This window comes from Chlorocebus sabaeus, chromosome 20 (genome assembly GCF_047675955.1).
Source record: "Chlorocebus sabaeus isolate Y175 chromosome 20, mChlSab1.0.hap1, whole genome shotgun sequence".
Classification (NCBI taxonomy): Eukaryota; Metazoa; Chordata; class Mammalia; order Primates; family Cercopithecidae; genus Chlorocebus; species Chlorocebus sabaeus.
The window spans coordinates 27,647,982-27,675,329 of record NC_132923.1 but is presented as its reverse complement, the minus strand read 5'-3'; the positions used below and the strand labels follow the sequence as shown (position 1 = coordinate 27,675,329).

The window sequence follows — 27,348 nt, the reverse complement described above, 5'->3', positions numbered from 1 at the left end:
TTATTAGTATTAATAAAAACAAAAGATCAAGAGGTATAAGGTAATGATATAGCATTATTAATAAAATTCATATCATGTTATAATTTTTTCAGTAAGCTCTAATTGTATAACACAACTTATTTCTCTTCTTTCTATGCCCCTCAGAAGGAAGAAGTAAAACTTAAATCTGGAAATAATGACCTGCAGCAAGAGTGATTTGGAAGAATGAAACATTAAGAGGAAAAAGCACATTTTAATTTACAGATCCTATCTCCATTCAATTTGTCCTTGATATTAGGTATCTTAAAGCCCTAGTACAGGCTCAAATATATAAAACTAAAGAGTCTAGAAAAAATAATTAAACAAAAATATCGGGCCAGGAATGAGCCTGTACTCCCAGCACTTTGGAAGGCTGAGGCAGGTGGATCACAAGGTCAGGAGATCGAGACCATCCTGGCTAACACGGTGAAATCCCGTCTCTACTAAAAATACAAAAAAAAGAAATTAGCCAGGCATGGTGGCGGGCGCCTGTAGTCCCAGCTACTCAGGAGGCTGAGGCGGGAGAATGGCGTGAACCCAGGAAGCAGAGCTTGCAGTGAGCCGAGATCGCGCCACTGCACTCCAGCCTGGGCAACAGAGCAAGACTCCGTCTCAAAAAAAAAAAAGAGAGAATGCAGAAAATTTATGGGAAACTAATATATAAAAATTTAGGATGGACCAGGCACAGTGGCTCCGTATCAAAAACAAAAACAAAACAATAAATATACTATAAATAAACCTAAATTACAAGACAGAATTTAAATTATTTAAATTCTAGGCCAGACATGGTGGTTCTCGCCTGTAATCCCAGCACTTCAGGAGGCCGAGGCAGGAGGATTGCCTGAGCTCAGGAGTTCAAGATCAGTCTGGGCAACATGGTGAAGAGACTTCATCTCTACAAAAAATACAAAAATTAGCTGTTTGTGGTGGCTGGAGGATCACTTTAGCCCCAGGAGTGGAAGGTCGAGGCTGCAGTGAGCCATGACCACACTGCTGCACTCCAGACTGGGCAACAGAGCGAGACCCTGTCTCAAATTTAAAAAAAAAAAAGAATTTAAATTCTATTTATGATTGTCTTTAAAGGAAAGATGAACCTTCCTGAATAATTTCACTTTTTTTCTGAGGACGTATATCACTAATCACTACTGGGGAGGAGGGTCACAGAACTTTGCCATTTCATCTTCTCACTGCTAGATATCTGCTCTTACTGCAAAATAAGTTGGTCAGAAATTAAAATTACATCCATGACTTTTATGGCTATGAAGAAAACATCCAAAAATCAGAAATGGCAATTCATCAAATAAGAATAATTCTGACAAGCCACTGACTTCATCAGAGGTGATAAGAAAATGATACCCAAACTGGATGTTCAGAGGCCTATTTAGACTCTTGAGACCACCAGTTTAAACAATCCTTGTGTGAGCCGGCTACGATGACTCATGCCTGTAATCTCAGAGCTTTGGGAGGCCAAGGCAGGAGGAGCGCTTGAGCCCACGAGTTCACGGTTATAGTGAGCTATGATCACACCACTGCACTCCAGCCTGGGATGACATAGCAAGACTCTATCTCTATTTAAAAACCAAAAAGGGCGGGCGCAGTGGCTTACACCTGTAATCCCAGCACTTTGGGAGGCTGAGGCGGGCAGATCACCAGGTCAGGAGATTGAGACCAGCCTGACCAACATGGTGAAATCATGCCTCTACTAAAAATACAAAAATTAGCCAGGTGTGGTGGTGTGTACCTGTAATCCCAGCTACTCAGGGGGCTGAGGCAGGAGAATCGCTTGAACCTGGGAGGTGGAGGTTGCACTGAGCCCAGATTGCACCACCATCAGTCTGAGCAACAGAGTGAGACTCCGTCTCAAAAAAAAAAAAGGCCAGGTGTGGTGGCTCACACCTGTAATCCCAGCACTTTGGGAGGCTAAGATGGGAGAATCCCTTCAACTAGGGTAGTAGAGGCTGCAGCAAGCCGTGATTAGATCGTGCTATTGCACTCCAGCCTGAGTAACAGAGTGAGACTCCATCTCAAAAAAGAACAAAAAAAAACAAAAAAAAAAACCCACTCCCTTTGTGAAGGTTTGAAGACAGGATCAATTTCAGGCTCACTCAGAGTTGTCAAGCAGATTACTTCCAATATTGTTGAATCAAGTGGAGAGCTAACAGTCACCATTACAGTTACCTAATTGTAACCATGATGATAGCCAACATTTATAGGACACTTCCTATGTGCCAGAACTGTTGTAAGCACATTTGTATATATTAATTGACTTAATCTTCCAACAATCATTGCTTATTTAAATATATATTATTTTATTGAATTCTAAAAACACACACATAAGACCAGGAGTGCAGTGGCTCATGCCTGTAATCCCAGCACTTTGGGAATGGGTGGATCACTTGAGCCCAGGAGTTCAATACCAGCCTGCCCAACACGATGAAACCCCATCTCTACTAAAAAAATACAAAATTAGCCAGGTGTGGTGGCGTGTGCCTGTAATCCCAGCTACTCGGGAGGCTGAGGCAGGAGAATTGCTTGAACCCAGGAGGCAGAGGTTGCAGTGAGTCAAGATCGTGCCACTGCACTCCAGCCTGGGCGACAGAGTAAAACTCCATCTCAAGAATAAATAAATCAATAAATTAATTAAATAAAACAAAAAATAAAAACATGTGTGTATATATTTCTCCTATAATTGAAAACAATAAATGTAGTTCATATTGTTTTGGCAGAAATTTTAACAATCATTTTAATATATCAAATCAAAAAAATGTATAGGTTTAAGCACTTTAGTAACAATAAAAATAGCAGCTAACAACACGGTGTTTACAGTGTGCCAGATACTGTTCTAAGCACTTCACACAGATTAACTCTATTTATCCTCATGGTAACCATGTAAGAAGGTTAGAAGAAATAAGAAGTAGATAAGGGCCAGCACAGGGACTGTAATCCCTGCACTTTGGGAGGCCAAGGTGAACGGACTGCTTGAGGCCAGGAGTTTCAGACCAGCCTGGGCAACAGGGCAAAACCCCATCTCTACAAAAAATAAAAAAATTAGGTGGGTGTGGTGGTGTGTGCTGTAATGCCAGCTACTCAGGAGGCTGAAGCAGGAGGATCACTTGAGCCCAGGAAGTTGAGGCTGCAGTGAGCCAAGATCGCGCCTCTGCACTCCAGTCTGGGAGACAGTGAGAGCCTTGTTTCCAAAAAAAAAAAAAAAAAGGCAGCAGATAAAGAGATAAAAAGAACTAGAGTAACTTCCCCTAGATTCTCAGTTACCCTGGGACAGCTGAATCCACCTGGCTGTCGGCTATGCATAGGTTCAGCCTGTGCACTGAACCTCTGCACTCTTCTGCTCTAGTTCCTCAGGGAATAAGGACGAAACTAGATGAGCCCTCAGAATGCTGTGATTAGAAAGCAATATGTAACTCCACATTACTTGAAATGCTTAAAAAGCCTTAAAATGTCCAACTATACATAGAAAGTAGCAGTTATTGCATGTTTTAAATAGCTTTTAAATAACTCCATATTTTAAAAAGTGACTAGAAGACCAACCTATTAAGGAACTGTTCAGTAAGATTCTGCTGCTGATCAGGACCATCCTCCTGATTCACGCCTCCTTCAAGCAACATCTGTTGGTATATCTGCCGCTGTTGCTCCTTCTGTTCTAAATGCTGTTGATAGCGTAATCTTTGCCTATAATATTCTTGAAATTGTTCTGTTGAATCTCGAAGCTTAAAAAATTAGAAAAAATATACATATTTCAGCAAATTATGACAGAATATGTCTTCACTCAACAGTACTTTTTATAAATGCTGAATAAAATATACAATTAGCTATATTTAACAATCACAAAATACTTAATCTATTGCTCTTTGAAAGACAGTATGAGTCTTAATACTCAAGTGGATCAGTTAATTTGCTTTATTCCACAGAAACAGACTGACCAAAATGAATGGTTGCCTTGGTTCCCCGACTAACCCAAAATAAAAATACAAATTATAATGCTTACAAGGGGGCCATGATCAGAGAATATGAATGTAGATAAAGACTAATACAAATCTGGCATTTCTTTAAAAATATCCATACTGCGGGATGGCATTAATATTTAATAAGCATAATGAGATACCAACTTACCCCAGCCAGAATGGCCATCATTAAAAAACAATAGATGTTGGAATGGATGGGGTAAAAGGGAATGTTTACACATTGCTGGAGGGAATATAAATTAGTACAGTCTCTATGGAAAAAAACAGTATGGTGATTTCTCAAAGAACTAGATCTACCATTCAATCCAGCAATCCCACTGAGTATCCACTCAAAGGAAAATAAGTCACCATATCAAACAGACACCTGCAAGTGTATGTTTATCACAGCATAGCCCTAAATTAGTACTAAAAAATGTTCCATGTACACTTGAGAAGGGTATGTATTCTGCTGTTATTGAGTGGAGTGTTTTATATATGTCTGTCAGGTCTAGTTGGTTTACAGTATTGTTCAAGTCCTCTATATCCTTATTGAACTTCTACTTAGATGTTTCATCCATTATTGTAAGTAGGGTATTGAAGTCTCCAACTATTATTGCAAAACTATTTCTTCCTTCAGCTCTCTCAATATTTGCATCATATTTTAAAGCTCTGTTGTTTGGTGCATATCAATGTACTTTTAACAGTAATTTTTTTACTTCATTCTTTTTTTAATTTTAATTTTTTTCCTGCATTGCTATAAATACATTCTTAATAGTTGAAAACAAAAAACATATTTAACTTATTAAAACCACTTAACCCCTTAGAAATGGCATGCTATATAAACCTGTTTGTTTGTTTGTTTGAGACAGAGTCTCACTTTGTTGCCCAGGATGGGGTGCAGTGGTGCAACGCCGGCTCACTGCAACCTCTGCCTCGCAGGTTCAAGCAATTCTCCTGCCTCAGCCTCCCAAGCAGCTGGGACTACAGGTAGCTGTGCCACCACGCCCTGCAAATTTTTTGTATTTTTAGTAGAGATGGGGTTTCACCATGTTGCTTAGGCCGGTCTTGAACTCCTGAGCTCAGGTGATCCACCTGTCTTGGCCTCCCAAAGTGCTAGGACTACAGGCAGGAGCTGCCACACCCAGCCTATACAAAACTTATATCCTATTTCACAATAAAATTTCCTCACAAAAACACTAGAACCCTGGACTTGGATAAAAGTTTTATTCTATATTTAAAATGTTTAATTTCTTATTCTTAAATCTAATTAGTAAAATATAGGCCATATATCTTAAAAATGTAAACTAGCCATGTTTAATGTAAGCTCAATTACTTGAGTCACAAAGCATGCAAACCATGCAATGTCACCTGTAATATTTTATATTGTTAATAAATTGACTTGTTAAAATTGCTCCAGAATACATAAAGGCATCTAAATACATCACATATTCGTTGAAGAGAGGAGAGAAAGCTAATAATAAGAAAATCTATGTATATTCTTTCCTACTCCCAAATATCAGAAAATTCTTTTTCTATTCTAAGTAAATTCTATTACTTCTTACAAAGAGAATAACTCTGAAAAACACTAGGTATAGTAAATATTACCTCATTTTTTTCTTGTTTAGTTGGTCCTGGATTCTGTGCTCCATTTGCAGGCTCTTTTTCTGAAACTGAACTCTGGCCCAAGATTTCACTGCCTATAGGCCTCTGTGCATCAACAGGTGTATCACTTCTTCCAGAAACGTGCAAAAAAAACAAAAAGGCAGAGGGGGGAGTAAAGGAAAATATATTTTAGTTAGAGAAATTTTATTATTATTATTTTTGAGACAGAGTCTCTCTCTGTAGCCCCGACTGGAGTGCAGTGATGTAATTTCCGCTCACTGTAACCTCCACCTCTCAGGTTCAAGCAATTCTCCTGCCTCAGCCTCCAGAGTAGTTGGGAACACAAGTGCCTGCCACCACACCTGCCTAATTTTTTGTATTTTTAGTAGAGATGGAGTTTCACCATGTTAGCCAGGCTGGTCTCAAACTCCTGATCTCAAGCAATCCACCCTCCCCAGCCTCCCAAAGTGCTGAGATTACAAGCATGAGTCACCAAGCCCAGCCAAGAAATTTTAATTTTAAAAAATGAATAGGCCAGGCACAGTGGCTCATGCCTGTAATCCCAGCACTTTGGGAGGCCAAGGCAGGCAACTCGCTTGAGCTCAGAAGTTTGAGACCAACCTGGGCAACATGGCGAAGCCCAGTCTCTTTAAAAAAAAAAAAATTAGTTGGGTGTGGTGGGGCACCTGTGGTCCCAGCTACTCGGGAGGCTGAAGTGGGAGGATCGCCTGATCCCGGGAGGTAGAGGTTACAGTGAGTCAAGATCACACCACTGCACTCCAGCCTGGGTGACAGAGTGAGACCTTGTCTCAAAAAATAAAAAAAGAATATTTAGCCTGTGTATAAACTATACACAAATAAATTTTTTATTTTCCTTTCTTCTCTTAAAAATACCACAAAAAGGGTTTTTAAAAATAGGAAGGTCTTAATGGAGGAGTAATGGGTTAATAGGTAGGGAGAGTGAGAGTAGGTCTCCAGTTTAAAATCAGTTGTACGGGCCAGGCGCAGCGGCTTATGCCTGTAATCCTAGCACTTTAGGAGGCTGAGGTGGGCAGATCACGAGGTCGAGATCGAGACCATCCTGGCCAGCATGGTGAAACCCCGTTTCTACTAAAAACACAAAAATTAGCTGGGCATGGTATGCGCCTGTAGTCCCAGCTACTTGGGAGGCTGAGACAAGATAATCGCTTGAATCAGGGAGACAGAGGTTGCAGTGAGCCGAGATCAGGCCACTGCACTCCAGCCTGGTGACAGAGTAAGACTCTATCTCAAAAAAATAAAACTAAAAATAAAAAAAAAATAAAATCAATTGTGTGGCCTTGGGATAGTCACTTATATTCTCTGTGGCTCGGCTTAAAATAGGCTGATGAATACAAATAATAGCTTGGATAACATAATGCCTAAATTATCTTTATAAAATATAAACTTACAGTTTTGTTATCTAAAGATTTTTTCCTCCAATACATTTCTATACAATTTTAAGAATTTTTGAGATTTTATTAGAAGACTTTCTTTGGGCCAGGCACAGTGGCTCACGCCTGTAATCCCAACACTTTGGGAGGCTGAGGGTGGCGGATCACCTGAGGTCAAGAGTATGAGACCAGCCTGACCAACATAGAGAAACCGTGTCTCTACTACAAATACAAAATTAGCTGGGCATGGTGGCGCATGCCTGTAATCCCAGCTACTTGGGAGGCTGAGGCAGGAGAATCACTTGAACCTGGGAGGCAGAGGTTGCGGTGAGCTGAGATCGCGCCATTGCAGTCCAGCCTGGGCAATAAGAGCTAGACTCCCTTTCAAAAAAAAAAAAAAAGACTGAGGAGGAGTTTTTTGGCTACCAGGCTGTGCTGTAAATTACTAATGACCACAAGAAGTCCCCTTTTATGTCCACAAAGAAAAATTTGTAAGAGCTATTAACTGTATAAAGAATAAAATAACCTTCAAAAAGTAACATTTCATTTAATTTTGCAGCATATACAGAACTTCCATATGCATTATCTCATTTAACTTGCACAATAACCTGTGAAACAGGTTATAAGACCCACTTCACAGAGAGGTAACAGACTCAAAAAACAAGTGATTTTCCTAAGATTGCACAGCTAGAAAACAGAGCTTGAACTCGAACTCAGGTCATCAGACTCCAATTCCAATGCTGGTCCATGCCTGAAATACATGCATTTCAAGCTTACATATTTCAAATGACTTTTCCTCCATTTTAAGTGTCTCTGTTCAAGCGGAAGGATATCCTTATAAAATATTACACACTCCCTTTCTTTCATGTTTTATCTTCTTGTTCATAGTAGTTCAATCACATTGTAGCATGGTGTTAGCACACAGTAATCACCAAAAAAAAAAAAAAATTTTTTTTTTTTGAGATAGGATATCTTGCTGTAACCCAGGCTAGAGTACAGTGGTGCAATCAAGGCTCACTGCAGCCTCAACCTTCTGGGCTCAATTGATCCTCCCACCTCAGCCTCCCAAGTAGCTGTGACTATAGGCACACACCACCATGCTTGGCTAATATGTTTGTATTTTTCTGTAGAGGCAACTTTTCACCATGTTGTCCAGGATGGTCCTGAACTCCTGGGTTCCAGTGATCCACCATGTCTAGTCTGAAATATATTTTAAACGCATACCCACTAAAAGAAAAAAAAAAAAGATACTGACTTCAGGTATTTCAAGTAGTACCCCTCATGTTGCATACTTAGCATAATCGGTCTAATTGAGTTTATATATACATTTTAAAAAACAATAAATAGAGATGGGGTCTCACTATATTGCCCAAGCTGGTCTCAAACTCCTAGCCTCAAGCAATCCTCTCACCTCAGCCTCCCAAAGTGCTGGGATTACAGGTGTGAGTCACTGTACCTGTCCCAATATTTTTTAAATTACATCTAAAATATATTTAAAAATAAGTACATTTGTTCCAAAGTAAATTTTTACACTTTATCCATAGGACAGTAACTCTCTCACAGCATTTCATTAGTAGTCCTTTTTGACACACTGTCCTTACCAAAGCTATGAGCTCTGAAGGGAAGAAATTTATATTCCCTGAGTACCAATCACATGCCACTCTACTAGAAGCTTTATCTCATTTTGCAAGTCAATGCTTTATTATACAGAGAAGATAATTGAGGCTCAGAGAGATTAAGTAACTTTCCCAAGGTCACACAGCCAGTAAATGGCAAAGTTATTGTTCAGACCTATGTCTGACTTTAAAGACTATGTTCAGGCCGGGCGCGGTGGCTCATGCCTGTAATCCCAGCACTTTGGGAGACCGAGGTGGGCAGATCATGAGATCAGGAGTTCGAGATCACCCTAGCCAAGATGGTGAAACCTCGTCTCTACTAAAAATACAAAAATTAGTCAGGCACAGTGGCAGGCGCCTATAATCCCAGCTACTTGAGACGCTGAGGCAGGAGAACTGCTTGAACCCAGGAGGCGGAGGTTGCAGTGAGCCGAGATTGTGCCACTGCACTCTAGCCTGGGCAACAGAGCGAGACTCCATCTCAAAAAAAAAGAAAAAAAAAAGTTAACCTACCCTTTAGGAAGTCCCTCACTTAACTGACTCAAGTTAGATTCTCCTCTCTAAAGAACATGAAAGAAAATATCACAACCCTCTCCTCTATAATCTCAGAGCAACTTAACAGAAAAGGCTTCCCTATACATTTATCCTATATTTCTTTTTTCTTTTTTTGAGATGGAGTCTCACTCTGTTGCCTAGGCTGGAGTGCAATGGTGCGATCTCTGCTCACTGCAACTTCCGCCTCCCAGGCTCAAGCGATTCTCCTGCCTCGGCCTCCCAAGTAGCTGGGATTACAGGCACGCACCAGCTAATTTTTTTGTATTTTTAGTAGAGACAGGGTTTCACCATGTCGGCCAGGCTGGTCTCAAACTTCTGACCTCAGGTGATCCAGCCACCTCAGCCTCCCAAAGTGCTGGGATTACAGGCTTGAGCCACCGTGCCCAGCCTTACCCTGTATTTCTTAAGCTTTAACTAAGGATCTCCACTTGCTCTAATTATTATTTCTTGAGACAGAATCTCACTCTGTCACCCAGGCTGGAGTGCAGTGGTACAATCTAGGCTCACCGCAACCTCCACTTCCCAGGTTCAAGCGATTCTCCTGCATCAGCCTCCTAAGTAGCTGGGACTGCAGCCATGTGCCACCATGCCCAGCTAATTTTTGCATTTTTAGTAGAGACAGGGTTTTACCATGTTGGACAAGCTAGTCTTGAACTCCTGACCTCAAGTGATCCACCGCCTCGGCCTCCCAAAGTGCTGGCATTATAGGCCTGAGTCACCATACCCAGCTCACTTGCTGTAATTAGAAACAGAAATTCTGAGTCCACTGCTCCTTCCTCTGCAAAGAATGGCTCCAACTATCCTATGTAAAGTGAAAAGGTTTCATTTTTATCTCTTTCATGAAATAAATTTATTGAAGTCAACACTAATACTTCATTGTGCCAACTCTAAGTTACAGAAAACCATCCATACATACTCATGGGTTTCCTGGAAAAATGAGGCAGAAAGTTTCCTAACCCTGAAATAAATAACTGTTGATCAGGAGTTTACTATTTCTTGCCAGGTTTGAAGGAAAAACTGAATGGTGGCTTTAACACTTATTTCCTTCATATGTATAAAAATTACTAAATAAAGTAAGTGGAAATAATTATAGAGTTTTAAGTTCTGGTTGTTCTGCACACTACTATGTACAGGAGAAAAAAGTAGAAACAATCTGGTATCCTTAAGGATAAGGAGTTAAATTTATACAATAAGGAGTTAAATTTGTGACACAGTCATACAATGAAATACTGCATACTTATGATTAATCGTTGATATCAAGAAATTTTCAAGAATATGGAAAACAGTCATGATCTTTCAAGTGGAAAAAGCAGATTACGTGAAAATCTATATAATACATTCCCAATTTTTAAAAATGTATTCAGATAGCCGGGCGCAACGGCTCACACCTATAATCCCAGCACTTTGGGAGGCCGAGGCGGGTGGATCAGCTGAGATCAGGAGTTCATGACCAGCCTGGCCAACATGGTAAAACCCCGTCTCTACTAAAAATACAAAAATTAGTTGGGCATGGTGGCAGGTGCCTGTAATCCCAGCTACTCGGGAGGCTGAGGCAGGAGAATTACTTGAACCTGGGAGACGGAGGGTGCCACTGCACTCAACCTGAGTGACAAGAGCAAAACTCCATCTCAAAAAAAAAAAAAACAAAAGGTACTCAGAGAAAAAAGACTGCTGGGCATGGTAGCTCAAGCCTGTAATCCCAGCACTTTGGGAGGCTGAGACGGGTGGATCACGAGGTCAGGAGATCGAGACCATCCTGACTAACACGGTGAAACCCCGTCTCTACTAAAAAATACAAAAAACTAGCCGGGCGAGGTGGCAGGCACCTGTAGTCCCAGCTACTCAGGAGGCTGAGGCAGGAGAATGGCATAAACCCGGGAGGCGGAGCTTGCAGTGAGCTGAGATCCGGCCACTGCACTCCAGCCTGGGTCACAGAGCGAGACTCCGACTCAAAAAAAAAAAAAAAGAAAGAAAAAGAAAAAAGACTGGTCTAAGTATGAGATTGTGTGGGATTTTAATTCTCATACTATTACTCTTCTATATTTTCCAAATTTTCTTCACAGCACATATATTACATTTATAACCAGCAAAAGAATAAGATACAAAAATGAAGATTTTTCTCATATAATTTTAATTATCAAAAATTTTAAATGCTTACTAAAGTATTAAGGACTAACTTTCAACTAAAATGACCTGAACATTAAGAAAACATACACACTCCTGGGCGTGGTGGTTCACACCTGTAATCCCAGAACTTTAGGAGGCCGAGGAGGGATGATTGCTTCGCTTGAGTCCAGGAGTTTGAGACCAGCCTGGGCAACACTGCAAAACCCCGTCTCTATCAAATAAACAAAAATTAGCCAAGTATGGTGGCATGTGCTGGTAGTCCCAGCTACTAAGGAGGCTGATTTTCACCTAAGAGATTGTTCCACTGCACTCCAGCTTGGGTGACAGAGCCAGACCCTGTCTCAAAGAAAGTAAAACATATACACACTATAATTAGATTATCTCAAACTTCTGAAGATTTCCTAATTTTTTTTTTTTTTTTTTTTTTTGAGACAGAGTCTCACTCTGTCACCCAGGCTGGAGTGCAGTGGCGCAAGCTCAGCTCACCGCAAGCTCCGCCTCCTGGATTCACGCCATTCTCCTGCCTCAGCCTCCCAAGTAGCTAGGACTACAGGCGCCCACCACCACGCCTGGCTCATTTTTTGTATTTTTAGTAGAGATGGGGTTTCACCATGTAAGCCAGGATGGTCTCGATCTCCTGACCACGTGATCTGCCCGCCTTGGCCTCCCACAGTGCTGGGATTACAGGCATGAGCCACCACACCCGGCCTAAGATTTCCTAATTTTTATAAGCAAATGCTTACCGCTCAGGGGATTCTTCATAAATACTGTGACATTCTGTATTCTCAAGCATGAGACTTCTACTGAGGTTTTGTACCCCTGGATAATGGAAGTTAGCAAAGGAGTGTGACATTGGAGAAGTTTTGTTTCCAAGGTCTGAAATTCTCTTATCATGACTGGTTAGTCCACAGGTGAGGCCATCTAAAGCAGGATTCAGAGAGCGGGTCATATAGGCATCAGCTGATTGAGGTCTTCTCATTGGGGATGATGGATAGGGAGAGAGTTTGCTGATAAGAGGAGTCAAAAGATCAGCATATGCAGCTTTTGTAGGTTTCAGAAGTTTGTCAACATGAATATTAAGCATTTTCTGTTCAAAAGCACAAGAGAAGACAGAAGATGGAAGATTCTGAAGCCATGACAGTAAACTCAGATCCAAGTCATCACAACCATTACCACATAAGAGGTCGATGCCAAGAAGCACTTCGCTTTCTGTAATTTCTTCTCCAGTTGCTTTACTCTGACAAAATTCTACACAGCATTCATAAAGTAGGCCTTTCATCACAAGCTGAAATAAACGATTGTTACTAGCTTTAAAACCAGCTTCACTTAGCTTCCTATCAGCAGGGATGAATTCTGCAACCATGACACAAGCCTCTTCAAAACAGTGAACCCGTGCGGTACTGGGATTCCAGTCCTTAAACTCGGCATGATTGGTCAGACGAGGCAAAGTCAAAAGCAAACAGAGCTTACTATAGTCATCTTTAGAAGGACAGTATTCTTCTAGAGCATGTAAACATTGCACAGCTTCTTGCATGGTAAATTCCAGCTGTAAGAAAAATATAAATGATCAAATAATCACTATAAAAAACATGCTGTGAAATATGAAAACAACAAGAGTACAAAGAGTAAATTATATTGCCACAGAATACTCATATAATCTGTAGGATATGCAACAGCTTTCAAGACAGGAACCAAAATGTTTTCACAACTAAAATAAAAATAATAAAAAATTTGGTTAATTAGCACATTAAACTTTTATCTATAAAAACATTGTTCTATTATAATTCAGGCTTAAGACGGGATCTCACTCTTCTGCCCATGCTGGAGTGCAGGGGTTATTCATACACACAAATATAGTGCACTACAGCCTTGAACTCCTGGGCTCAAGTGATCATTAGCCTCTAAAGTAGCTGGGACCACAGGTGTGCCACACTGCACCCAGCTCTCAAATACACAATTTTTTAAGGGTAAGAATAATTTTTCTAGAAATAAAAATTGAAGCATGCCAATATTCAACTGTCTATAAACCCTGCTATTATTCCAGCTTACCCAAAAGGCAAAAGAGCCATTCTGTTAGTCCTAACTTACCTTAGAGCAAAATTGTGTGGGGATAGAGAGTCAAGAAAAGGGAGCCAAGCATGGTGGCTCGCACCTGTAATCCCAAGAATCTGGGAGGCTAAAGCGGGCGGATCACGAGGTCAGGAGTTCGAGACCAGCCTGGCCAACGTAGTGAAACCCTGTCTCTAATAAAAATACAAAATATTAGCTGGGCGTGGTAGCAGGTGCCTGTAATCCCAGCTACTCCGCAGGCTGAGGCAGGAGAATTACTTGAACCCGGGAGGTTGAGGTTGCAGTGAGCCAAGATCGCGCCATTGCACTCCAGCCTGGGCGACAGTACGAGACTCTGCCTCAAAAAAAAAGGAAAGGGAAAGCCTACAGTTGACTTACTACAAAAACAATCCAGACAGACCAAAAAGGAAGCTTAGCTGAGAGACAAATTATAATAATTTGTATAGTGAATACTGTCTTTGAATCACAAGCTTTTAATGATGTAAGGAACCTCAGCGCTCACCTGGTCCAGCCTCCATATCTTACATATGGGAAAAGTCAGGGTACACATTTACCAAGGTAATTCAGTTGATTAGCGGTGAAGACAGAATAAAAAATAGGTCTCCTAACTCATGTTCCAGTGTTCTTTTCACTTTTGAACATCATTGTCTGGCAAATATTTCTCTATCTGAAAGTCTCCACTGTAAAATCCTTTGGTTTTTGCCACAGTCTGAATGTTTGTGCCTCCCTAAAATTCCTATGTTGAAATCCTAACCCCACAAGGTAATGGTATTAGAAAAGCCGGGCCTTTGGGAGGTGACTAGGTTATAAATGCTCAGCCCTCATGAATTAGATTAGTGCCCATATAAGAGACCCCAGAGAGCTAGCTAGACTCTTTAACCAGGTAAAAAACACAGCTAGAAGGCACCATCCATGAACCAGAGCACAAGCCCTCACCAGACAATGAATCTGCTGGTACCTTGATCTTGGACTTTACAGCTACCAGAACCGTGAGAAATAAACTTCTATTGTTTACCAGCCCCCTAGTTTATGATATTTTGTTATAGAAGCTCAAATGGACTAAGACACTTTACTTCAGTTAACAGTTACCAGAACTTAATAAAAGTTTTCTCAGTTTTAGTATTAACACTGAATCTTTAAAAGTCACTTTCCTAATCAAAATGAATTTAATTTCATTAAATTTAAATAATCATGAAGATAAACATTTCAGCAAAAAAACTATCTCTGGATCAAAGAAAATACAGAAAAGACAGAGAAAAAGGAAATAAACACAACCAACCCACTTCTGGGATTAAAAAAAGAAGAAATGAGGAAGAGTCATCAAGTCAAACTTTGGCTATTGCTGACTTACCTTAAACAAGAGAGATGCACACACGCTTCAACTAGCCAGCTATTTATATATCTTGGCTTAAACCATGGAACAAGTTTAGAAGCGCTACAGATTGAAAATACTACACCTGGAAAACACCAGATCTTGCCCCATCCCAGCTCATAAAAACTTTGAAAACTTGTGATGCTAATCCTTCGTTTTAGTGACTAAAATACTTATGACTGAAAACAAGACTAGGGCGCAAACCTTCAGGAATAAAAATCTTACATGCTGGGGCTCATCTTCTGCTGACATTGCATTGTTAACACATAAAGCTTCTAAAAACTTCTGCTTCAGGATAATGTAACGAAACCTGTGGAAAAAAATGAAACATTAATTTTTCCAATGTCTGATGTCAAATATACTTAGAAGTTACTATATAAGTACTTTTGCTTTAAGAAAATTATTCAAATAATCAAATAATTTACAAGGCTTCTTATCATGTTGAAGCCATAACTGAAGAAAGTTCAGTCACAAGTAATCACAATTTAACACTCAGAGAATGAATTTCTATTTCCAATATTAATTGTAAACAAAAATCCAATTTTTATAGAAGATATCAAACGTTACCTAATATTAAATCAAAAGTCTTATATCCCAAATGTTTTGTTTACCTTACATTCTGTTTTTTCTTTATTAAAAAAATTTTCATTGACAAATAACAGTATATATTTATGGGGTATGTTATATTTTTATATACATATACATTGTAGAAAGATTAAATCAAATATTTTCTTTTTAAATATGAGAAAAGTCTAATGAAAAATTGGACTGAAAGGGTAGGAGAAAATGAACATTTCTAAAACGTTACGAAATAGAGACTTAGAGCCTTTTTTTTTTTTTTTTTTTTTTAATAGAGACAGAGTCTTCTGCTCTGTCACCCAGACTGGAGCACAGTGGCATGATGACAGCTCACTACGGCCTCAAACTTTGGCCCAAGCAATCCTCCTGTCTCAGCCTCCCAAGCAGCTAGGACTACAATTGTGTATCACAGCACCCAGACAATTTTTAAAATTGTTTTGTAGAGACTGGGTCTCACTTTGTTGCTCAGATTGATCTCAAATTCCTGGCTTCAAGCAATTCTCCTGCCTCAGCCTCCCAAAGTGCTCGGATTACAAGTATCAGCCACTGTACCTGGTCCCAACTTAAAGCTTTTTAACAAGAATTTTTCAGTGAGGGAAAGGATAGCAAAGAGTCTACCTAAGTTGTCTAAGAATCAAAAGCTTTATTGCCCAAAGCAATTTATAGAAAAAGTTCTTCTAACTCTGGAAAGAAAAAAACAATGAACCTTCAGTCATTCTTTCAGCCACTGTTGTAGTAGCAAATTGTGTCTAATAAAACAAAACCCCTGCCTTAAAAAAGAGGGTCACCTAATAAATTATATGAGATATTCACAGAATTCAGCAAGGTCTCAAAGAAGTATGAAACCAATTGTACAAAAGGGGTAGAAAGTTAAAAAAAAAAAAAAAAGACATAATAACTGACTCTCAGAAGACAATCAGAACTGTACCAGGTAAAGGCAGGAGATGGGGAAGGGATTAATATTCCAGATAAGTGAAGAATGTACAAACGCAAAGAAACATCAAGCAGCATGGTCTGAACAGCAAATCAAAAAATAACAAGAGGTTCAACTTCTGATAATGATGGAGTAACTTGTATCTGGCTAACTTTCTGCATATAACAACAACAAATCCTACATAAAATACACAAAATGACTATTTTATTTGTTTATGGATTGACTGACTGAGACACAGTCCTGCTCTGTCGCCCAGGCTGGAGTGCAGTGGCACAGTCTCAGCTCACTGCAACCTCTGCCTCCCAGGTTCAAGCAATTCTCCTGCCTCAGCCTCCCAAGTAGCCAGGATTACAACCATGTGCCACCACACCCAGCCAATTTTTTTTCGTATTTTTAGTAGAGACAGGATTTCGCCATCTTGGCCAGGCTGGTCTCCAACTCCTGACCTCAGGTGATCCGCCTGCCTTGGCCTTCCAAAGTGCTGGGATTACAGGCGTGAGTCAACATACCTGGCCTCAAAAAATGACTATTTTGAATGCATTTGAAAAGCTGGCACAATTAGAGGGAAGTCAACCCTTAAAAAAAGAGAAATTTGCTGGGTGCGTTGGCTCAAGCCTGTAATCCCAGCACTTTGGGAGGCCAAGGTGGGTGGATCATGAGGTCAGGAGTTCGAGCCCAGCCTGGCCAACACAGTGAAACGCCATCTCTAAAAATACAAAAATTAGCTGGGCATAGTGGTGCACACCTGTGGTCCCAGCTACTCGGGAGGCTGAGGCAGGAGAATCGCTTGAACCTAGGAAGCGAAGGTTGCAGTGAGCCAAGATCATGCCACTGCATTCCAGTCTGGGCAACAGAGTGAGACTCCATCTCAAAGAAAACATAAAAATAAAAACACCAAAATTTCAGAGGTCAGATTCAAGGGCATAAGGCTTTCCAGTTGAGGGCACTCCCCAGTTCACAGAGTGTGAGCTAGAACTCAAACAGAATGTGTGGCTTGAAGAGTCTGGTACTGACTGAGCAAAGTGGCTCATACTTGTAATCTTAGCGCTTTGAGAGGCCAAGGCAGGAGGATTGTTTCAGCCCAGAAGTTCAAGACCAGCCTGGGCAACAAAGTGAGACCTGGTCTCTATAAAAAATCTAGAAATTAGCCTAGCAGGGTGACACATGCCTATGGTCCCAGCCACACAGGAGTCTGAAGCAGGCAAATCACTTGAGCCCAGGAAGTCAAGGCTAGAGTGAGTTGTGTTCACACCACTGCACTCCAGTCTGGGCAACAGAATGAGACCTTGTCTCAAAAAAAAAGTTTGGTACTGCCAGAGCAGCTGAAAAATGAGAGGAAGATCCAAAAAAAGGAAGGAGTCACAGTAGGAAACATACCAAAATCTATTGTATAAACTTAAGTACCCAAATCCCTGGCTATCCCCTAAACTGTAAAGATGCAAGGGAGACCCCAAGGAGTCTGGAGAAAACAGATGAAAGGCCAAAGAACTGAGCAGAGATTTTAGCTAGTATCCATAACAGGGGAGAAAGAGTTTGCATTTTGAAGCTACCTAAGTTAAATAATTGCCTGTATAAAAATCAAACTTTTTATGTAGGAAGAGAACAGAATTCAGAGCCTCAAGAGTGAAGCTACAATGTGCAGATTACGTTTACAAAATAATTAGATATAGTTAAAAAAAACAAAAAGTGACTCCCAGTTAAGAGAAAAGGCAATCATTAGAGACTGAGCCTGATATAAGCACAAGTCCAAATCACCAAACAAGCAAACAAGCAGCTACTCTCAGTATGTCGAAGGACCTAAAGAAAAATATAATCATAATGAACGAACAGATGGAAAAACTTACAAAAAAATTACACAAATTTGAAAATGAAAAGCATAATATTCTAAGTGAAAAATTCACTGTGGAATTTGAAACTGCAGTGCCACACACATGCCACTGCACATCAGCCTAGTGGTAGAACAAGAACCTGTGTTTAAAAATTCACAATTTATCATCAGATTGCTAATAGCAGAAGAAAAGGTCAGTGAACACTAAATCAACTTAAAATAATCCAAAAGAACACAGGGGAAGCTGGGGCAACATGGTGAAACCCCAACTCTAAAAAAACTACAAAAATTAGCTAGGCTGATGGCACATGCCTGTAGTCCCAGCTACTTGAGAGGCTGAGGCGGGAGGATTGCTTGAGCCCAGGAGACCAAGGCTGCAGTGAGCTGTGATCATGACCACACTCCAGCCTGGATGACAGAGAGAGATCAGTTTGTTTACTCTCTGCTGAAAGCCAGTGGAGAAAGAAAAATAAAAATAAAAATTTTTGTTCATTGTTTTACTAAGCTTCTACCAATGATGAGACAACAAAAACTTTAGATAAAATCTTACCTTTTTTTGTCAAATTTTTCCATACATTCTAGAGGCTGAATGAACTGAAGAACTTCGTCCCATTGACCATCAAGAATTAGCTGCCTGAATTTAAAAAAAAAACAAAACAAAATAAAACCAGTATGTCACCAAATTCAGGTTATACTAATTAAAAGCAGAATAGATGACAGAACAGCATTCAAACTTCATAGAGCACATAATGAGATTAACATTTTATTTGATTCCTCAAACAAATGTTTCATAACTTTTTTTTTTTTTGAGACAGAGTGTCGCTCTGTTGCCCAAGCTGGAGTGCAATGGCACGATCTCAGCTCACTACAACCTCCGTCTCCTGTGTTCAAGCAATTCTCCTGCCTCAGCCACCCGAGGAACTGGGACTATGGGCTCACACCACCTTGCCCCACTAATTTTTTTGTGTTTTTAGTAGACACAGGGTTTCACCACGTTGGCCAGGCTGGTCTCAAGCTCCTGACCTCAGGTGATCCACCCACCTCTGCCTCTCAAAGTGCTGGGATTACAGGCATGAGTCACCTCACCTGGCCTAAATTTTTCATAACTTACTTGTAACGACATATACTATATGAGAAGAATGTGTGAATCTACAACCACTCATACCAACGTATATGTGGTTTTTGACCTACGTAAAACCATTGGACACGCTGGGCGTGGTGGCTCACGCCTATAATCCCAGCACTTTGGAAGGCCAAGGCGGGCAGATCACCTGAGGTCAGGAGTTTGAGACCACCCTGGACAACATGGCGAAACCTTGTCCTCTACTAAAAGTACAAAAATTAGCTGGCCATGGTGGCAGGTGCCTGTAATCCCAGCTACTCGGGAGGCTGAGGCAGGAAAAGCTTGAACCTGGGCGGCGGAGGTTGCAGTGAGCCAAGATCGCACCACTTCACTCCAGCCTGGGCAACAAAAGCAAGCCTCTTGTCTCCAAAAAAAAAAAAAAAACTGCACTAAGTCTAAAAGTTCCTATATTTCCATATTCATCTTACAGTTTTAAAGCTATTATACATTATTTTAAGAATAAGTGGCTGGGCGCAGTAGCTCATGTCTGTGGTCCCAGCACTTAGGAAGCTAAGGTAAGCAATTCACTTGGGCTAAGGTGTTCGAAACCAGCCTGGGAAACATGGTGAAACCCTGTCTCTACAAAAAATACAAAAATTAGCCAGGCATAGTGGTGCATGCCTGTGGTCCCAGCGACTCAGGAGGCTGAGGTGGGAGGATCACTTAAACCCACATGTCAAGGTTGCAGTGAGCTGAGACTGTGCCACTGTACTCCAGCCTGGGCAACAGAGTGAGACTCTGTCTCAAAAAAAAAAAAAAAAGGAAATTTTTAAAATAAAAATAAAGCAATCACAGCATCTCATAATCATTTTATAAAGGTGAATTTCAATATTCAAAAAGAAAGGACGTAATTTCAAAGGCCAGCCCTTTAAGATGAACATATTTAGTTTTTTTGTTGTTGTTGTTGTTGTTTTTTGAGACAGAGTCTTGCTCTGTTGCCCAGGCTGGAGTGCAGTGGCACAATCTCGGCTCACTGCAAGCTCCACCTCCCAGGTTCACGCTATTCTCCTGCCTCAGCCTCCCAAGTAGCTGGGACTACAGGCACCTGCCACCACGCCCGGCTAATTTCTTGTATTTTTAGTAGAGACGGAGTTTCCCCATTTTAGCCAGGATGGTCTCGATCTCCTGACCTCGTGATCCGCCCACCTCAGCCTCCCAAAGTGCTGGGATTACAGGTGTGAGCCACCACACCCAGCCGAACATATTTAGTTTAATGAAAAACCTACTATTTTATTATGATTTGCATTTCACCTAAGACCAGTAAAATTTCATCATAAATCAAGCAGGAGGGTACTTGAGAGCAGCCACTGTTAAATTCTAGGAGTATTAATGCTTGAAAGACAGTGCTTAAAAAAATACTACACTAAAAACTAAGCTCTCTGGGGCTGGATGATATTCATAACACAAAATATAGGGAAGTGCAACAAGTTTAAATAGACTCCCCTAATATAATAAAGCTTTGTTGTTGTTGTTGTTGTTGTTGAATGGTTCCTTAAGTTAGGAATACTTCATTTCTTTTTTTTTTTTTTTGAGATGGAGTTTCCTTCTTGTCGCCCAGGCTGGAGTGCAACGGTACGATCTCAGTTCACTGAAACCTCCGCCTCCTGGGAGGAACACTTCATTTCTTAAGGCTTTCCAAATCACAAAATGCCACATGTCCAAAAATCTGTACTTCTTGTCAAGGATATTTGGTATCTCATAAAAATAGAATACATTTCTGCCTGCAAATTTGGGATTTTCTGTTTCTATCCAATTCAAACTAAAATATATTTAGCTTTCCATTTTGACAAACATGTTACTTCACTTTGCCTTGCAATTCCACCTCTAAGAATCTTGTCCTAAGGAAATAATCCAATATATAGAAAAAGTCTCGGCCAGGTGCATTGGCTCACGTTTGTAATCCCAGCACTTTGGGAGACCAAGACAGGCAGATCATTTGAGGTCAGGAGTTCAAGACCAGCCTTGCCAACATGGTGAAATCTTGCCTCTACTGAAAATACAAAAATTAGCCAGACGTGGCGGTGTGCACCTGTTGTCCCAGCTACTTGGGAGGCTAAGGCAAGAGAATCACTTGAACCCAGGAGGTTCAAGTAGAGGCTGCAGTGAGCTGAGATCACACCACAGCACCCCAGCCTGGGTGACAAAGCAAGACTCTATCTCCAAAAAAAAAAAAAAAAAAGCCACTCATGTATAAAAGATGTTCTGTAGAGCAATTATTTAAGATAAATTGGGAACAATTGTGTAAAATTAGGGGAACCATTTAGGAAATTAAGTAAACTAAAAATTTTTATTTGTAGCTGGAATTACAGGCGTGCACCACCATGCCCAGCTAATTTTAGTTTTGTTTTTTTTGTTTTTTTTTCTTTGAGATGGAGTCTTGCTCTGTCACCCAGGCTGGAGTGCAGTGGTGTGATCTCAACCCACTGCAAGCTCCGCCTCCCAGGTTCACGCCATTCTCCTGCCTCGGCCTCCAGAGTAGCTGTGACTACAGGTGCCCGCCACCACGCCCAGCTAATTTTTTGTATTTTTAGTAGACACGGGGTTTCACTGTGTTAGCCAGGATGGTCTCGAACTCTTGACCTTATTTAGGTAAAATACCCACCTCGGCCTCCCAAAGTGTTGGGATTACAGGCATGAGCCACCACGCCTGGGCTTTTTTAATTTATTATTTATTTATAATTTATTTATTTATTTAGTCTCGCTCTGTCGCCCATGCTAGAATACAGTGGCACCATCATGGCTCACTGCAACCTCTACCTCTCGGGCTCAAGTGATTTTCCTGCCTCAGCCTCCCGAGTAGCTGGGACTAGAGGCATGCACCACCACATGCGGCTAATTTTTGTATTTTTAGTAGAGACGGGGTTTCACTACGTTGGCCAGTCTGGTCTCAAACTCCTGACCTCGGGTGATCTGCAGACTCCCAAATGGCTAGGATTACAGGCATGAGTCACCATGTCCGGCCTGAAGATTTTTTAAATATGAATTTGTAATCACACAGAGAAACCTTGTGATGTTAATACATAAGGCACGATTCTAAATTACAAACACAACAGAATTGTAATTTTTAATAGATGCAAAAAAAAGATGCACAGAAATTACACTCTAAGAATGAAAACAGCAAGGAATAAGAACAATATTATGTCTGGGTGGTGGGGTAATTTTTCTTTCATTTATCTTTCTATATTTTCTACAATGAACACATTTTATTTCTATGGCCAAAAAATGGTATTTCAGAAACACTTTCTTACCTTTTCAAAGTCTCTGATTTTCTCAGTCAAATATCTTTTATTATGATACCACAACCACAATGGAGTTGTGACTCTTGTTCTTTTTAACAGACCTCTGGGTCTTACTACTGAAAACATTCTACAGAAAGCATTATTTTGTAAATGTTCTTTTTTATATTTTTGTATTTTTGAGATGGAGTCTCACTCTGCTGCCTAGGCTGGAGTGTAGCAGTGCCATCTCAGCTCATTGCAACCTCCACCTCCCCGGTTCAAGCGATTCTCCTGCTTCAGCCTCCCAAGTAGCTGGGACTACAGCCTCCTGAGTAGCTGGGATTACAGGCGTGCGCCACCACGCCCAGTTAATTTTTATATTTGTAGTACAGGTGGGATTTCACCATGTTGGCCAGGCTGGTCTCAAACTCCTGACCTCAAATGATCCGCCTGCCTCAGCCTCCCAAAGTGCTGGGATTACAGGCGTGAGCCACCATGCCCGGCCTATTTTATAAATGTTCTATTTTTAAAATATTTTTTTAAATTACACTTACATAGCCTTTTCATGATAATAAAGTTCTATCTGTATTAAATATATTACCTTATTAATACTTAACATCTCTTTGAAGGAGCTACAAACTTCACAGTATAATGAAATCATACCTCAGGAAAAGCATATCATCTGAAAACAGGCCATTTATGACTCCACTTTCCTTCTCCAGGGCCAGCATACTAATGTGAAGCTTCTTTGAATTCAGGAAGTCCAAAATTAGCTTAATGATTTCAACCTCTTTTACATTCACTGTTTCCTCAGCCGTCATATTGATAGCCTAAATATGAAACAGAAAAACAATAAAGCTAGTCCTACTGATTTATTTCTAAGTTTAACTGCCTGGCAACTACACATAACAGGTTTACTGGGAATCTTTAGTACACATATTCTGAAGTGAAGTTAACTTAGTATTTCTCAAAACCAAGTCATTCTTCAATGTGTGACAATGGTATGGCCATGATTTTTTAAAGTACTTATTTTTGAGATACATATTGGAATAATTACAGATTAAATGATATAAAGTTTGTGATTTACATGAAAATAATAGAAGAGAAGAGTGGAAAGAGATAAAGATGAAACAAGAATGATCATGGTTACTGAATCAGGGTGATAGGTAAATGAGGGTTTATTATATAATCCTGTCTACTCCTACATGTTTAAAATTTTCCATAATAAAGAATATTTTAAAAAGTCATTAATAATCAAACCATGTTTAGCTATGTCCCAAATACATTGTCCCAGGTATGCTCTAATACTTCACTCAATAAGTACTTAATGCCTTTTCTCTGTGACAGACACCATTCTGTACTCAGCAGACATTGGCCTTGCCTTAAGAAGCTTTAGCCTAGCAGCAATACCTAAATGATACCTGGTCAGTACAGTGGAGCCAAACAAAACAAGGTTAGTTAAGATGTGCAACTTTAGGTCAGGTGCAGTGGCATACGCCTGTAATCCCAGTACTTTGGGAGGCCAAAGTGGGAGGACTGCCTGAGCTCAGGAGTTCAAGACCAGCCTGGGAAACATGGCAAAACCATGTTGCTACAAAAAATAAAAAAATTAGCAGGCCATGATGGTGTGCGTCTATATTCCCAGCACTCTGGAGGCTGAGGTGGGAGGATCGCTTGAGCCCAGGAGATCACGGCTGCAGTGAGCAAAGATCATGCCACTGCACTACAGCCTGAGCAACAGAATGAGACTCCGTCTCAAAAAAAAAAAAAAAAGAAAGAAAGAAAAAAGTGCAACTTTAGTCATATGGGTAATATCAGTGATATTTCCATACTCTCCAAGCTTCCTTCTAACTCTTACCTGTAGGTCTGCTACAACTGAGCACATAATGCTCGGGTTATGAATCCATAAAGATTTAGACCTGGGAGGACTATAAGATCATTTGTTCAACATTCTAATTTTACCAGTGAGGTCACACAAGTTAAATGGCCTAAACTGTTGCAGTTTTCAAATGTTAAGGCTCAAAGCAATGCAAAATACCACCACACTAGTGGAGTAGCCACAAAGAAACTTCATCAGATGAAACAGACTATAAGCAAATATTTCTCACAGGACCAACTTACTCTAAGGAAGCTTGTAGAAACAAAAACATACACATGTGGACTGGGTGTAGAGACTCACACTAGTAATCCCAGCACTTTGTGGGGCTGAGGCAGGAGGATCACTTGAGCCCAGAAGTTAGAAGTTACACACAGTGAGCTATGATCACATCACTGCACTCCAGCCTGAACAACAGAGGAAGACCATGTCTCTAAACAAAACAAAACAAAAAATATATGTAGGCCCACAGATATTGTTTCCATTTATTTAATTTTAGGTCGATTTATTTGTTCATAACAAGAAATGCAAATGTCTACCAGACTAGAACGCTCTCATCAGCAGATGAGTACATTTTCTCCCTCAGCTAGAGGCCTGGGCACGGTGGCTCACACCTGTAGTTCCAGCAATTTCAGAGGTCGAGGTGGGAGGATCACTTGAGCCCAGCAGTGCGAGACCAGCCTGGGCAACATGGTGAAGCATGGTCTCTACAAACAAATATAAAAATTAGCCAACATGTGTGCCTGTAGTTCCAGTTACTCAGGAGGCTGAGGTGGAAAGGTCACCGGAGCCCCAGAAGTTGAGGCTACAGTGAGCAGTGATCATACCACTGCACTCCAGCCTGGGTGGTAGTGTGAGACCCTGCCTCAAAAAAAAAAAAAGAAGAAGAAGAAGAAGGAGGCTGGGCACAGTGGCTCACACCTATAATCCCAGCACTTTGGGAGGCTGAGGCAGATGATCAGGAGTTTGAAGCCAGCCTGGCCAACATGGTGAAACTCTGCCTCAACTAAAAATACAAAAATTAGCTGAGCATGGTGGTGCATGTCTGTAATCCCAGCTACTTAGGAGGCTGAGGCAGAATTGCTTGAACTCAGGAGGCAGAGGTTGCAGTGAGCCGAGATTGTGCCACTGCACTCCAGTCTGGGCGATAGAGCCAGACTCCATCTTGAGGGAAAAAAAAAAACAAACAAGAAAAAAAAAAAGGTGCTAGGGTAAACAAGGGACAAACCACAGAAAAACAATTATACGACTCACTCAAATATTTAATGACATCAGACTACACAAATCCCTCTACAGAGTAAGAACATGTCTGCTTCCGGAAACAGTAAATCACAAACTTCTCTCCCAACACACCAGTTGCCCAACTTCGCATGCTTTAGGTTTCCCTTTGCTATCTTCTGAGCTGACCACCATCCTCCTATTCACAGACTTCGTCCAAAAGAGGATACGATAAAAAGAGTAACATTTCCACTCACTAAAACTCACTAAATTCTTTTTTTTTTTTTTAAGACAAGGTCTTGCTCTGTTGCCTAGGCTAGAGTACAGTTGCATGACCATGGCTCACTGCAGCCTTGACCTCCCAGGCTCAAGTGATCCTCCCGCTTCAGCCTTCCAAGTTCCTGGGATCACAGGTGTGTGCCACCATACCCAGCTAATTTTTTATTTTATTTTTTGTAGAGATGGGATCTACCTATGTTTCCCAGGCTGCTCTCGAACTCTCGCCTCAGCCTCCCAAAGTGTTGGGATTACAGGGATGAGCCACCGTGCCCACCTTTTTTTTTTTTTTTTTTTTTCCAGGTTATCTGTGGAAACTACTCATTAAATTCTGATCATATCAGAACTGTCTCCCTAATATTATTCTTAGAGCACACTGATTAGTGATTTTAGCATTCCTCAAATCTTTAGATGAAAAATATTCCCTCCTCTGTAGATTCTTAGATGGCACATCACATGTATCTCCATGTACCAACCACACAAACAATGCAGAATTGGGACTGTAATTTTTTAATATAGCTCAATATACCAATGATACTAAACATTGTATAGGCTTCATATTCAACATTCAATCTAAATACTAGTCCAGATACAAAGTTAATCTGAATGGAATTTATGACAATAGTCTCACTTTAAATAATAACTACAAGTTTAATGCTGCTGTCATTTTTGGTGAATAAAGCCTAAAAGAACTACATTCTTACAAATACATATTTTATACTGACAGCTGAAGGTAACAGAAAATATATCCTAATTAACTTAAAATTGGTTCAAGTGTTTTTTAAAAAAAAACTAATTAAAAAAAGATAAGTTTTAATTCTATACCTTGAAATTCCCAGTAGAATAGTATATTTTAATCACCCAACCCAGAATTTTTTTTTTTAAGACAGAGTCTCACTCTGTTGCCCAGGCTGGAGTGCAGTGGCACAATCTTGGCTCGACGCAACCTCCCCCTCCTGGGTTCAAGCAATTTTCTTGCCTCAGCCTCCTGGGTAGCTGGGATTACAGGCGTGTGCCGCCACACCCCACTAATTTTTTGTATTTTTAGTAGAGACGGGGTTTTGCCATGTTGGCCAGGCTGGTCTCAAACTCCTGACCTCAGGTGATCCGCCCACCTCGGCCTCCCAAAGTGCTGGGATTACAGGCAAGAGCCACAGCACCCGGCACAGAATTTTAATTCTTATAAGCTTCACTGTTGCTGAATACAGTATAAATATAGGCATAGGCACATGCCTGATGTGTATCTTAGAATTATTCTCTTCTAACCCCCTTGTATTACTGAAACATTTATACAGGCTCCCAAAATCCTACCTCTGTAAGTGATATATACTATATACTTTTTTTTTTCCAGATGGAGTCTTGCTCTGTCACCCAGGCTAGAGTGCAGTGGCGCAATCTCAGCTCACTGCAACCTCTGCCTCCCAGTTTCAAGCGATTCTCCTTCCTCAACCTCCCAAGTAGCTGGGATCACAGGTGCCCACCACTGTGCCTGGCTAATTTTTTTATTTTTAGTAGAGACAGGGTTTTACCATCTTGGCAGGGCTGTTCTTGAACTCCTGACCTCG

At 40.6% G+C, this 27,348-nt stretch overlaps 1 protein-coding gene across 5 annotated transcripts in view; it reads right to left on the bottom strand.

The window, feature by feature from the left end:
• The window catches only part of WDR47 (WD repeat domain 47), a 69,015-nt gene that overhangs the window by 27,851 nt on the left and 13,816 nt on the right, over nt 1–27,348 (bottom strand). For 3 of the 5 annotated variants that reach the window (XM_073008525.1, XM_007977737.3, XM_073008524.1), the window contains exons 2-7: nt 23,077–23,243; nt 18,623–18,706; nt 14,957–15,041; nt 12,033–12,835; nt 5,583–5,709; nt 3,565–3,743 (exon numbers count right to left, since the gene is read on the bottom strand). In XM_073008525.1, the coding sequence (XP_072864626.1) occupies nt 3,565–3,743; nt 5,583–5,709; nt 12,033–12,835; nt 14,957–15,041; nt 18,623–18,706; nt 23,077–23,234 (1,436 nt within the window). In that variant the 5' untranslated portion in view covers nt 23,235–23,243. The remainder of the gene's footprint in view (nt 1–3,564; nt 3,744–5,582; nt 5,710–12,032; nt 12,836–14,956; nt 15,042–18,622; nt 18,707–23,076; nt 23,244–27,348) is intronic. The other 2 variants (XM_007977738.3, XM_073008526.1) reach the window with 2 other exon arrangements.